The sequence below is a fragment of the Symphalangus syndactylus genome, chromosome 1 (genome assembly GCF_028878055.3).
Source record: "Symphalangus syndactylus isolate Jambi chromosome 1, NHGRI_mSymSyn1-v2.1_pri, whole genome shotgun sequence".
NCBI classification, from domain to species: domain Eukaryota; kingdom Metazoa; phylum Chordata; class Mammalia; order Primates; family Hylobatidae; genus Symphalangus; species Symphalangus syndactylus.
In genome coordinates this window covers 29911706-29926785 of record NC_072423.2, presented here as the reverse complement: position 1 = coordinate 29926785, position 15080 = coordinate 29911706, and the positions used below count along the sequence as shown (strand labels likewise).

General features: G+C 41.7%; 1 protein-coding gene across 1 annotated transcript in view; it reads right to left on the bottom strand.

The window, feature by feature from the left end:
- Positions 1-8030, bottom strand: part of TXNL1 (thioredoxin like 1) — a 35891-nt gene extending 27861 nt beyond the window's left edge. Inside the window, exon 1 of the mRNA XM_055298179.2 lies at positions 7635-8030. Coding sequence (XP_055154154.1) covers positions 7635-7732 — 98 coding nt within the window. The 5' untranslated portion in view covers positions 7733-8030. The remainder of the gene's footprint in view (positions 1-7634) is intronic.
- Between the last annotated feature and the right edge of the window lie 7050 nt (positions 8031-15080).

Below are 15080 nucleotides of genomic sequence, written 5' to 3'. Positions count from 1 at the left end.
TCTTGCAGCTGAACAGACTATTAAAATTATGGTTACTGTGCAAAAAACTGTTTCAAGATATAACTTTATCTAGATTATTTAATTTTAGTTAGCCATCAAAGGTTGGAACTTTGGTCAAAAATCAAAATACATCAGCAGAGAAGCATAAATATAAACAAACGCACAAATATATACAGCAGCGCACTTTCACAAAACAATCATTCAAATAAATCGATCATTTTCTTTTCTCTCTTTTTTTTTTTTTAGGGTTTCACTCTGTCACCCAGGTTGAGTGCAGTGGCATAATCATGGCTCACTGCAGCTCATTCCCTCAGGCTCAAGTGATCCTTCCACCTCAGCCTCCCAAGCAGCTGAGACTACAGGCACGTGCCACCATACCCTGCCAATTTTTGATGTTTTGAAGACACAAGGTCTGCCTATGTTGCCCAGGCTGGTCTCGAACTCCTAGACTCAAGTGATTCTCCCACCTCAGACTCCCAAAGTACTGGGATTACAAGTGTGAGCCACTGTGCCCAGCCAACTGATCATTTTACATAAGATGTCTGTTTCCTTAACATAAGCAGTTGAGAGTAAACAAATTTCCATTAGCTGAGATCATAAACATGAACCCAGTATGCTCGAATTTCAGAATTACACCTTTTTCTCTTGCACACACCTTGATTAGCAGCCCTTTGCACAATCCAGGATTTCTTATTTCGCTGCAAAAGGTTCAAGAGATCACCTAGTCCAGACATTTAAAATGAAGAAAAAAAAAGTTACTTTTCTACCCTAAACCTTCTCTTTGACTGAAAACTTACCTGCTTAGTCCAATATATAAAATGTATATGTTAGAAGGATTTTGAGTTATGCTGTTTGAGAAAAAGAATACAGTAAACCGCTAGCTTTCTCCAATGTATAAAGAAATAAACCCAGCCGGGCGCAGTGGCTCATGCCTGTAATCCCAGCACTGTGGGGAGGCCAAGGCTGGTAGATCACCTGAGGTCAGGAGTTTGAGACCAGCCTGACCAACATGGTGAAACCCCATCTCTACTAAAAATACAAAATTAGCTGGGTCTAGTAACACATGCCTGTAATCTCAGCTACTTGGGAGGCTGAGGCAGGAGAATCGTTTGAACCTGGGAGGCAGAGGTCGCAGTGAGACGAGATTGCGCCATTGAACTCTAGCCTAGGCAACAAGAGCGAAACTCTGTCTCAAAAAAACAAACAAACAAAAAAGAGGAACCCACAGAACTAAAACTTTAAAACAGACATAACCTAATATAATTAACCAATAAGTAAGAACTGAAGATCAGAAGATGACCTGCCCAACACCAAACATCCTAGTTGGCGGCAGAGCCAACTAGGGCAGGGCCACTAGAACAGGCAATTCCTAAATACAATCCAAGATCACCTTTCTTTGAAAGACCATTAGCTTCTTTTTAATACACTTTTTTCCACAGGCATAATATAAAATAAATTTCATTTCATGAACTAGCTAACTGTCCTTCCTTATTTGCTACAGTAGCCAGTGTCTTATCTTGAGCAACAACTTGTGTCAATACACACAACTGGTAAGTGGATAAAAAAAGTATGCTTTCTAAAGCCATGGTTAAAGAATTTATTTTTTCTTTTTACCTGCAGGATAAAACTTCAAGCAATTTATACATGTGCTATGTTTACTAATGGGCAGACTTAATGACAATTGGTATTATTAATTACATAAAACAGCTAGCATTCATTGGGCACTTACTATATGTTATGCATTCACAAACTCATGTCACCTCATTTAAGCTTTATGACTCTAAAGAACAACAAATTAGTAAGCTTGAATTAGATCCCAGAACCCAACTCTTAACAGCTATGCTAAAAAAAGTCCAAAACAGTGTCCTACACAGTGCCTTTCATTGTTATTTCCAAATCAATTGCCAAGATTAAACTGTGTACACACTCTTGAAAGGTAGCCAGAAAAACTACATAACTGTATGATTCTATTTCTATAAAGTTCAAATACGGGCAAAACTGATTTGTAGTGTTTAGAATTCAAGAGTAGTGGGAAGAAGCCTGGGCAGTGCGAGGAGTCTGGGGTTAATGATCTATTTCTTGCATATTTTTGTATACTTGCACTTCAATAAAAAGTTAACAAATAAAGCAACTCAATTCTCCAGGGCTTCAATATGCCCTAGTCTTATAGCTACTTGCTAACGTTTTCTGCCTGGTTCCTATGGACTACTGGGCCTGCTAACTCTGTACTTCAACAAACTACCTTCAGTCATGAGTAATTTTGCGGTATGTAATTAACATATGTTTAATATATAATTATTTGGACAAGCTATTGTAACTATTAGAATTCAACATCCTAATATACACTGACATCCTTCTTAGATTGTAACAAATCCTAACAAACTACAAAGGCAGATGTGCTTTAAGAAAATTCAATGTTATCTCCAGCCTGAGCAACATGACAAAACCCCATCTCTACAAAAATTTTAAAAATTAGGCAGGGTGCGGTGGCTCACGCCTGTAATCCCAACACTTTGGGAGGCCGAGGCGGGCGGATCATGAGGTCAGGAGATTGAGACCACCCTGGCTAACACGGTGAAACCCCATCTCTACTAAAAATACAAAAAATTAGCTGGGCGTGGTGGCGGGAGACTGTAGTCCCGGCTACTTGGGAGACTGAGGCAGGAGAATGGCATGAACCCAGGACGCGGAGCTTGCAGTGAGCTGAGATTGTGCCACTGCACTCCAGCCTGGGCAGGAGAGGGAGACTCTGTCTCAAAAAAAAAAAAAAAAAAAAAAATTAGCCAGGCATAGTGGTGCATGCCTGCAGTTCCAATTACTGCTGGGGCTGAGTTGGGAGGATGGCTTGAGACCAGGAGGTCGAGGCTGCAATTGAGCCATGATCACATCACTGCACTGCAGCCTGAGCAACACAGCGAGACCCTGTCTCAAAAAAAAAAAAATCAGTGCATGGTAAACATTATCTACAAAAGTGATACATTCATCAATTCAAGATAAAAATCATTGGCTGGGTGTGGTGGCTCACGCCTGTAATCCCAGCACTTTGAGAGGCTGAGGTGGGCGGATCACGAGGTCAGGAGTTCGAGACCAGCCTGACCAACATGGTGAAGCCCCATCTCTACAAAAAATACAAAAATTAGCCAGGTGTGGTGGCACGCACCTGTAATCCCAGCTCCTTAGGAGGCTGAGGCAGGAGAATTGTTTGAACCTGGGAGGCGGCGGTTGCAGTGAGCTAAGATCATGCCACTGTACTCCAGCCTGGATGACAGAGCAAGACTCCACCTCAAAAAAAAAAAAAAAAAAAAAAAAAATTCATTCACACTGTTTAATGGGGGGAGGGGGGAGACGGGGGATGAGGGACAACACAATGTATATTCTTTTAACCCTTTAGTAACAACAAAACTGGTACTACTTATAACCACTAAAATGTATCTGGGCATCAGTAACAATTTGGAGACACTGTTTAAAAATATTACCAAAAAGAGTATCAGAGAGTAAAATGAATTGCAGGCAGACGTGTAAATTATTCAAGGAAAGGCATATTGAACATTGTCAGGCTCTGTGCAGATACACAGAGGTGAACGTGCATTTCTTTTCTCCTTAGGACGGAAAGATCAAGAACAGCACTTTATAATTCAAACGATGCATTTATTAACGGGACCTTAAACAAGTTATTTAACCTCTCTGTGACTCAATGTCCTCAATTGTAAAACAGAGATAGCTGTTAGGGTTATTCTGAGGAATGAATGAGTCAATATAAGAGCTTAAACAAGTTCCTTACACAGACTAAGGAATATGTAAGTGCTGACTGTTTTAATCCTTAAAAAATACTCTGGGAAAAGGGTGCTAACCATTCAATGAGGAAAAGACAGTGTTTTCGATAAACGGTCTTGGAAAAACTGGATATCCACATGCCAAAAAATGAATTGGACCCTAACTTTATGACATATACCAAAATTAACTCAAAATAGATAAAGGACCTAAACTCAAGAGCTAAAACTGTAAAACTCTTAGATGAAAACATAGGGAGAAATCTTCATGACATTGAATCTTGCAATGATTTCTTGAATATGACACCAAAAGCACAGGCAACAAAAGTATAGATAAATTGGACTTCATCAAAATTTAAAACTCATGCATCAAAGGACACCATCAAGAAAAAGACAACCCACAGAATGGGAAAAGGATTTGCAAATTAAATATTAACATCCAGAATATATAAAGAACTCCTGCAACTCAACCCAGAAACCACTCAATTTAAAAATGGGCACAGAAGGCCCAGTGCAGGGACTCACACCTGTAACCCCAGCACTTTGGGATGCTGAGGTGGGAGGGTCACCTGAAGCCAGGATTTAGATCAGCCTGGGCAACAAAGTGAGACTTAGTCTCTAAAGCAAAAAATAAATTAGCGGGCAGGGTGGCATGTGTCTATAGTCCCATTTACTTGAGAGGCTGGTGCGGGAGGATTGCTTGAGGCCAGGAATTCGATGCTGCCGTGAGCCATCATCTGAAAACTGCACTCCAGCCTGGGTAACAGAGCAAGACCCTGTCTCTAACAAATAGGAAAAAAGAAAAGCAAACAAGCAAGCAGAGATCCCTGTATAGCAATATCCCCTAGCAGCATTATCCACAACAGCCAAAGGAAGACACAACTGGAATGTCCATCAAAAAATGAACGAGTAAACAAAACCTGCCATATAAATAAATGTTATGCAGTTATAAAGAAGAACGAAATTCTGAGACATACTAAGATATGGATGAACCTTGAAACTACTATGCTAAGTGAAGTCAAAAACAAAAGGACAAATATTGTTACGATTTCACTTATATTAGGTGCCACAAATTGACAAATTCACAGAGACAGAAAGCAGAATAGAAGTTACCAAGGAGGTAGATGGGGACGGGCAAATTACTGCTTAATGGGTACAGTTTTGTCCCTTTGAAGAAGTAAGGATGGGGAGTTATCCTTTAATGGATACAGAATTTCTGTCTAAAGTTATAGGAAACAGTGGTGATGGTGGCACAACATTGTGAATGTACAGTCATGTCTGGGTATCTGGGGGATTAGTTTCAGGACCTCCAGCAAGACACTAAATCACAGATGCTCAACGGCCTGATAGAAAATGACACAGTATCTGCACATAACCTACGACCATTCTCCCATATACTTTAAATCATCTCTAGATTACTTATAATGCCTAAGGTAAATGCTATATAAAGTTGTTATACCGTATTGTTTAGAAAATAATGAAAAGAAAAAAGGGTGTACATGATCAGCACCAATGCAATTTTTTTCTCCAAATATTTTCTATCCGCATTTGGTTCAATCCATGGATAAAGAGGGCTGACTGTCCTTAATGCCAATGAATTATACTCTTACAAATGGCTAAATGGTCAATTTTATGTTATATATATTTTATCATAAGCCACTAAAGATTCTTACACAGAACAATCTATGTATCATTTTAGTAAAATTTAGACTGAGAGTGGATAAAGCATAGAAGTTAAAAAAAAAAAAAGGTTTAAAACAGGGTTGAAAAGGAAATGAAATAGGTGCTGGAGAAACTATGCCCTCAGTCTAAACTGGGACAGCATTAACTTTGATCTAAGAAGTTTCTTACAAGATTTTACTGAATACAGTTGTTTCTGAGTCTAATACTGACCCCTCATATACATAATTCTGGGGTCCTATTGACAATGAGTTTAGACAGGATGTATTAATGGCCAATAAGTTCGAGGAATATTAAAGGTAAATACAATAACCTTACCAGATTTGTAAACGTAATATAAATATGCTTTTGAACTTACTCTAAATCCAAACATTAATTTTCCCTCAGTTTTTACAAAGAAAAAAAATTTTAATTCCACTAAAATATCTTTTTAAATGTAACAGTTCTTTATCAATCAATGTCTGCAGTTATGCTTATGCTTAAATGACACCACATTGATAGAAAAAACCTTCCTTCGCAGCAATGTTTCCCCAGTTTTCTCACTTCAATCAATATTTATTTATTATTCTATTATCTTTCCCACTGCTATGGTAAGGGGGAAAAACAATATATCATTGAAGGACAAAAGTATAAAAGCTTCGACGGGCCAGAATTAGAAAAGTGAACTAAAAGTGAGGTGAGGTTCCTTATTGAAATCATTATCTTCCCTTTTCCACTGTGGCCTAGATACTTAATGTACTACAGGTATTCCCCTATTATTAAAAATACAGACATTACAAAATTGCTAAAAATGAGAAGACACACTTATAGAATTCTAACATTCCCTTTAGGTGTTTATATATATATGACATCACTTATCCTTTTAAATTTAGTAAATGCAAAATTCCGCATATCATATGGGTACTCTAGTCCACCACATGAAATGCAAGGTACTATCCTTTTTCAATTCGGTTTAAGACAGACTGGTCAAAAAATAAGTCTTAACTTGCTTTCACATCTATCTGCATCCATTCCTTAAAACGATACAATCCTTATGCCACCATTTATATACTCAACATTTAGTGAACCATCTAGTAGAAACTTTGTTTTTTGCTCTGAAATTCAAAATGGAATTTTGTGTTTATATGGTTATTTGGACAAGAAAGAGTGTTACATACAGTGATACCAGTAGTAGACTGCTCCAAGTTAGATGTGTAAATAACGCCAAGGAGTCAAGGAAAATAAAAGCGGAAACTTCTCATACTTCTAACTAAACACTATCGACATATACAAGGAGAGATCTGTGAAACACACACACACGCTGAAATCTTGGTTCTCAACGCCGAGTTCCAACATGTCATTCTTATACAGGAATTTTATTACACATCCACTATAAAAGGTCCACCTGTTCTACGACCTATAATTTTGTTGATATTTACCAAAGACAGTTAACATTTTTCAAGATCCCTGTCCTCTTAAGTGAAAAAACAGAGCCTGGTCAAAACTAAGACATCCGGCCAACTGTCCACCTGAAATATATATGTACTGTCATGTGTGACCAGTTGCAATCGCAAACACAGGGGAGCCTAAGCTACAAGTTAGTGGCCGAATGAGGAAGAAAAAAGTTTAAATAATTTAAAAAGCACCCTAACCCAACGTTTACTTAGTTCAAAATGCATTAGTAGAAATTTAGGACTAACAGCTACGCATATTAGTTGGATCGCCCCATCTGAATCTTCAAAGGCTTTAGAGAGATGTAGGTGGTGAAGAGAAACAAAGTGTTCGGTAAATTAAGCTTTTGGAGCTCTGGAGATGCAAATGACAGCTGGCTCCGCAGAAAGAAGGGGTCAGGCTCAGGCAAGGGTGAACTCTTGCCTGTTCAAGTGCGGAGACTCCCACAGGCTGGAACGAATAGGGGCGGGCCACCCCCAAGACCAGTTTGTCAGAGAATCGAAAAGGAGCAGGTGAGGAATCTCCTGAGCTGGAGAAGCCGGCCAGCCAGGCCTCCGAGCCCGTCTAGGAACCCCTGTGCATAAATGGAGGTTCATACCCGAGAAATGAGGCCTAATTCCAGCAGCTCCTGGGGCTGCGGCCACTGCCGGACACTCCGGGGCAGCAGACGGCTAGGAAACCAGGGCCAACGAAGAGTGAAAGGAAAGCAAGGAAGGACAGACGGGGACCCACAGAGCTCGAGCCTGGCCTCACCCTCTCATGGTGAACTTGACCACGGCGAGTCTGGAGCCCGCGCCGCTCAGCTCTGGCTGGAAATCCGGGTCGCTCCCGACGGGCTTCACCCCCACCATCCTCACAGACAGCACGGCAGGGTGGCCGCGACGCCACTGGCTTCGAAACTGAAGGAGAAGACGATCTGGGAGAGGAAGGAGAGACGCTCAGGAAGGCCGAGGCCTGGACAGAAGAGGTGGCGACCACGGCGTCTTCTCCCGGGACTCTCAGTGCCGAGTCACGCCAGGGAGCTGAGCGGCCGAGGGGGCGGGGAGGGATGGGGGAGGGGAGAGGAGAAGGAAGGGAAGGCGTGCGGCACCCAGCAGACACCGCGCGGCAGGGCCGCCTGCGTGACGTCATTTCCGCGCCGTTAGGTTTGGTCTTCACCGCCCAATCCCAAAACGCGAAGCGTAGTCCCACCCTCGACTGAGTAGCCTCGCGTTACCTTGAGCGGCGCAGGCGCAGAGGCAGACTGAGATCCAAAAGTTGGCATATTCGTCCGCGTTTCCGAGATCTGAGGCTTTTACCGAGGAGGTTTCTGAGTTCTAACTGTGGAGAGGGAACTCGTTTGACTTCGGGGTTCTTAGCTGCTGTCAGGGCACCCACTGGAAGTACTTTGAAGATGCTCCTGTACTGTATTCGGGGCAGGTCTACACACAAGACAAAATAAGGTTTAGGAATATTTATTAACAGACTTAATTACATATGGGGCGCTTTCTGTGCAGTCATTCAGAAAGTATCGTGCACTTGTCTTTAGGTTTTGACCAAAAAGATGAAGACACTATCCCTCCTTTAGGAAGTTCACGGTCTAGTGACCGACGCAGACGATAATTTGAATAGGAAGCGGTGGAGACTAACGAGATGGAAGGGTGGGGCAGGGTAAACTTGCTAAGAATCTGACTCCTGGATTGAATCTTGAAAGAGAAGCAGGGGTTAGATGGATGGTGAGAGATAATATTCCAGGCAAGGGGACCACCAGGTGCAAATGCATGGGTTGAGAGGGTGGATAAGAAGAATAGCTAATATTTACCACATGATGTAGCAGGCAAGAGGTAAGCTCTTTATATGTGTACTAGCTCGTCTAATCCCTCTGAAGTAGGTTCTGTGATTTCATTTCAAGTCAAGGCAGGCTAACGCCAGTGTACTCTTTTAAATGTTAGGCTAGGTGGCAAATTATTTGTCTTTGGATTTAGCTGGGGAGATGAAATTGGAGGGAAGGCCGAGGTCAGATAATGTCTAGCTAAGGAATTTGGATTTTGTCGGGAAGAGAATGGAAAAATCACTTCAGGGCAATTTTGCGATTACAAGTGTGGTGAAACTCCCGTCCCTACCAAAAATACAAAAAATTAGCCGGGCGTCGTAGCACGCACCTGTGGTCCCAGCTACGCGGGAGGCTGAGGTGGGAGGATTCCTTGAGCCGGGGAGGTCAAGGCTGCAGGGAGCCATGATTGTGCCACTGCACTCCAGCCTGGGCGACAGAGCCAGACCTTGTGTCAAAAAAAAAAAAAAAGAAAGAAAAGAAAAAGTGTCTTTAGAAAAGCCCTCAGGTAGCAGCAAGGAGGATGGAAGGCAGTGAGATCCATTTAGGAGGATACTGTGGTGATCCAGGAACTAAATTAGGAAAGCATCTGCAGTGGAACTGAAGAGGAAAGGACATGTTTGAGAAACAATTATTGGTCCAATTTAGTGAGATGACAGAGGAGTTTAAGATAACTCAAACATTTCAATCGTGTAGCTTTTTAAAAATGAGTTAAAATGCCTGTAGGACATCCAAGTGAGAGATATAGTAGATGGTGAGAGGGATGAGCCTGGAACTAAAGAAAAAGGACTAGGATGACGTTACAGATTTGAGAGTCATCAGATTGGTTGATAGTTGAAGCCCAGGACATGTGAAAAGAGAAAGCTAAAGGTGTTGCAGAAACATATTAATATAATTAATTCTTAACTGAACCCAGCCACACTAGAGGCACAGTAATTACATTCCTTTTCATGTGATATCAGCACATTGTAATGGTTTTAATAGACAAAAGTCCCCATAATAAATATTTGCTTTTTTTTTTTTTTTTTTTGAGACAGAGTCTCACTCTGTCGCTCAGGCTGGAGTGCAGTGACACAATCTCAGCCCACCACAACCTCCACCTCCCGGGTTCAAGCGATTCTCCTGTCTCAGCCCGCCCCAGGTAGCTAGGATTACAGGCACACACCACCACGCCTGGCTACTTTTTTGTATTTTTAGTAGAGACGGAGTTTCACCATGTTAGCCAGGCTGGTCTCAAACTCCTGACCTAAGGTGATCCGCCCGCCTCGGCCTCCCAAAGTGCTTGGATTACAGGCGTGAGCCACTGTGACCAGCCTTGCTACTTAAATTTTATGGCCATGCACAAACTACTAACCTCTCAGAACCTCAGCTTCCTTGTCTGTGAGCCTTGGATTAATAACACCTGCTTTCTAGGATCGTGGTGGTAAAAGGTTATATTGGATGATGTTTATAAAGAACCAAATCATAAGACACTTGATAAAAGATGTTTATAAACAGTGGTGTCTATTCAGCTAGTCAGCTAGGGTTGCTATAGCAACTCAGTCTTTGGCTATAATGATACCAAAGACTGAGTGACTTAAACAGAAGAAATGTATTTCTCACAGTTCTAGAGACTGGGAGTCCAAGATCCAAGTGCTGCTGGTATTGGTTTCTCCTAAGGCCTCTCTCCTTCACTTTTAAATGGCTGCCTTCTTACTGTGTCTTCACATGGCCTTTTCTCTGTGCACACACACACATGCACATACAGTACTAGTCTGTTTCTCTTCCTTACAAAGACACCAGTCCTATTAGATTAAGGATCCACTCTGATGATGTCACTTAACTTTAATTACCTCCTTAAAGGTCCTATCCCCACTTAGAGTCATATTAGGGGTTCGGGCTTCAACCTATGAATTTGGGTGGGGTGAGGGAGCACAGTTTATCCAGAACAGATGGATTATTATTATTCCCAACTGTCCTTCCAGTTTTGCCCAAGAAGCAAGTAGAAGTGGTCTCCACTACAGCAGCTATAGTAGATATGAAGGGAGGAACAGGGCTTATGAAAACAAGATAGATTATAGATTCTTGAGAAGCAAGATGAAAAGAGGCATTGCAAAAGTTAGCTCTGATAGAGACACCATGTGTCCCTTCAGATCTACTCTCTACCTTTCTTCACTCTGCTCCCAGCCCTAGGAACCTGCCTACATGGACTGCATCAATAGGACCCTCTGTTGGAGCTTCTTGAAGAGATTGGAGGGTAGAAGAAAATATGATCCAGTTAGTAATTCCCTTAGCTCCCTTCCTGCTGTGTTGCCACAGGTTGTCTGTGTCTCCACCAAAGGCCACAGCTCTTGTCATACCATTACCCTCTTTGGGTTCCTGCAAACACTGTCTTCTATTGTCTCTGTAGATATGGAAGTAGAAATCACTCCTGGCTGTTGGTAGCACCAGGAATCACTCCTGGCTGTTGGTAGCACCAGGATACTAACAGAGAAACTCTGGGCCAGTCACCTAGTGTAAGGAAAATGGATGTGATTTGGTCAAGAATAGGTGGAGGTAAACATCCTGTGTGACTCAGTGAGTTTGGAGCACAGGCGCATAACTCCACTTGTTATATAATCACAGCTATGTAGCTATAACATGGGAAGGCTCATCGCCTGGTTTGGAGGCACTATTGTGCCTCCAGCATATGCTGTACGCTGCACTGTACATACAGCACAGCATGGCTTGGCTCATGCCCAGAGAGAATTAAGCTGCTGACCCTGTAAGGGAGATCTGGCCTTACAGACCAGAGAATGTAGCTGCAGGCATGGGAGCGGCAGAGCCGGAGCAGGCAGCCTAGACAGAGACACACAGTGTAAGAGAGCTGCTGAGTAAAACCATCTTTCACTGGCCTATGGCCTCCCGAGTGTTCTTTCAGCTATCTGCCACCCATCCACCCACTCCCTTCAGACATCAGCATGGGCTGGAACCAGACACTGGGCGTGACAGCCTGTTGATGCTACCTAGACCTGACTAGACAAGATAGTACTGAATTGGTTACTTCACATAAAGAGCAGAGACACTTGCCACTGTAATCCCAAGGCAGGCACCCATAGGAAACAGAGGTACCTGGAAGCCATAATTCCTAAATGGACTTCCCGGGCTTATAGCATGAACTATCTCCAGCCACCTAGCACTAGCCTAATTGGTAAGCCCAGATGCCACCAGCTAATGGGCAACATCCAGAAACTTCACTCTCCTAATAACAATAAGGATCCTTTGGCTTAAAAAGAACAACCCTGCCCACCCAGAGCATAGTTGTGTGATGAATCTAGTCCCCTACTTTACAGTTAAACTTTTCTACTCACTGCTCAGTCCTTGCTGTCATTATTTTCTCTTTAGCAACACCATTGCTTTTTGGGGGGGATGGGGGGTGGGACAGAGCCTCTTTCCTTCTGTCACCCAGCCTGGAGTGCAGTGGCATGATCTTTGCCCACTGCAATGTCTGCCCCCAGGATCAAGCAATTCTCCTGCCTCAGCCTCGTGACTAGCTGGAATTACAGGCAACTGCCACCACACCAGGCTAATTTTTGTATTTTTAGTAGAGACGGGGTTTTACCATGTTGGCCAGGCTGGTCTCCAACTCCTGACCTCAACTGATCAGCTCGCTGTGGCTTCCCAAAATGCTGAGATGACAGGCGTGAACCACTATGCCTGGCCCACCATTACTTTTTTGATTTTCCTAAACTCTATCTACATGTTTGTTAATACTCCCCTTACCAAATTATCCTCAATTACCCATTTTGAATGTGCTTTTTCCTTTTGTGACTCTGCCTGATATAAAAATTTAAGAATTGTTTAACACCAGGGAAATTGGAGGTTAGAGGATTAACATAGCAGGCTAGAAATAAATATAAGAGAGTTTGCTGCATAGTGGTCATAGATGATACCACTAAAGTAGATCATAAGGAAGTATACAGAAAAGCAAAGAGTTACAACAGAAATTTAAAGACAATTACAAATAGGGAGTAAAATGAGAAAAGTTAGAAGCAGAGAATCAGGAGGACTATCACAAAAGTAAATGTCAAAGACCAAAAGGATGAAAGCTGTGAAATGCCTTTGAATGTAGCAAGGGAGTCATTGGTTTTTATCTGAACAACCAGCACAGTTCAGTGAATTAAGATTGGAATCAGCTCACTGACAACCACAACAAGTTCTTCAGAACCTCCAGTGTGGTAGGCACTGTGCCATAGCCTCAGATGTTAAAGATGATTATTACATGTTCCTGTCCTTCGGAGTATACACTTTTGTGATGGCTCCATGTCCAGGGGTATGGGCTAAAATGGAAGGCATAGACTTGTGATCAACCCAAGTTGCTATATATATATATATATACACTCAGTGTGTGTATATATATATATATATACTCAGTATGTATATATATGATTGAATGATGTGTTCAATTTTCAAATTCAAAGCATACAACTAGACAGAGTTTGGAAAGTATGAAGAAGGATTTCCTCATATATATGTATATACATATGTATGAGTAAATATACTTACATAAAATTTAGCATTTTAACTTTTTCTTTTTTGAGACAGGGCCTCACTTCATCACCCAGGCTGGAGTGCAGTGGCATGATCATGGCTCACTGCAGCTTCGACCACTTGAGCTCAACTGGTCCACTTGCCTCAGCCTCTCAGGTAGTTAGGCTGACAGTTGCATCCCACCATGCTGAGCAAATTTTTTATTTTTTTTTGTGGAGACAAGATCTCACTTTGTTGCCCAGGCTGTTCTTGAGCTCCTTGAGCTCAACTAATTCTCCTGCCTCAGCCCTGCAAAGTGCTGGGATTACAGATGTGGGTCACCGCACCTGGCCCATTTTAACCAGTTTTAAAGTGCACAAGTCAGTAGCATTAAGGGCACTCACTGCTATCCATTTCCAGAACCTTCTCATCATCCCAAACAGAAACTCTGTACCCACTAAATAACTCCACATTTTCCCATTTCCCCATCTCTGCTAGCCTCTAGTCTACTTTCTATCTCTATGAATGTGCTTATTTTAGGCACCTCATATAAGTGGAATCATATGGTTATTTGTCTTTTTTTAACTGGCTTATTTCTTTTTCTTTTTCTTTTTTTTTTTTTTTTTGAAAGAAAGTCTTGCTCTGTCACCCAGGCTGCAACCTCTGCCTCCCAGGTTCAAGCAATTCTCCTGCCTCAGCCTCCCAGGTAGCTGGAATTATAGGCATGCACCACCAAGCCCGGCTAATTTTTGTATTTTTAGTAGAGACAGAGTTTCACCATGTTGACCAGGCTGGTCTCAAACTCCTGACCTCAAGTGATCCGCCTGCCTCGGACTCCCAAAGTGCTGGGATTACAGGTGTGAGCCACCACACCCGGCCTGGCTTATTTCACTTAGCACTATGTTTTCAAATTTCTTCTATATTATAGCATATATCAAAATTTATTTCATTCCTTTTTAAGGCTCAATAATATTCCATTATATGGGCATATCACATTTTACTTACTTATTCATTTGTTGATGGACACTCAGATTGTTGCCACCTTTTAGCTGTTGTTAACAATGCTGCTGTGAACATTGGTGTACAAGGATCTCTTCAAGTCCCTGCTTTTCAGTTCTTTTTGGTATATACCTAGGAGTGGAATTGCTGGATCGTATGGCGATTCTGTTTAACTGTTTGAGAAACTGCCAAACTGTTTTCCGCGGTGCCTGCACCATTCTACATTCTTACTAGGAATGTATGAGGGTTCCAATTTCTCCACATCCTAGCAACAATTGCTAATTTTAATTTTTTTGATAATAGTCATCTTTGTGAGTGAGGTGATATCTCACATTTCCCTAATGACTTAAGATGTTAAACATCTTTTCATGTGCATAATGCTTATTTCTTTTATTTTCTTTGAAGAAGTGTCTGTTGAAGTCTTTTGCCCATTTTTGAATCAGGTTGTTTTTGCTGTTGGGTTGTAGGAGGTCTTTATATATTCTGGGTATCAATCCCTTATAAATTACTTTCAGATATTCCATTCTATGGGTTGTCTTTTTTTACTTTCTTTATGGTGTCATTTGATGCACAAATGTTTTAAATTTCAATGAAATCCAACTTACCTATTTTTTCCTTTTGCTGCCTGTGCTTTTGCTGTCATATCTAAGAATTCAAGCTAGGCATGATGTTACACACCTGTAGTTCCAGATACTTGGGGGGGCTAAAGTGGGAAGATCACTTGAGCCCAGGAGTTTAAGGCTGCGGTGAGCTAGGATTGAGCCACTGCACTCCAGCCTGGTGTAATTTGTGTGATATTTATGTAATATAAATATTAAATAAAAAGAAAATCCTGCTTCATAATTTCCAAATCCTTTCTAGTTGTATGCTTTGAATTTGAAAATTGAATATATTATTTTCCC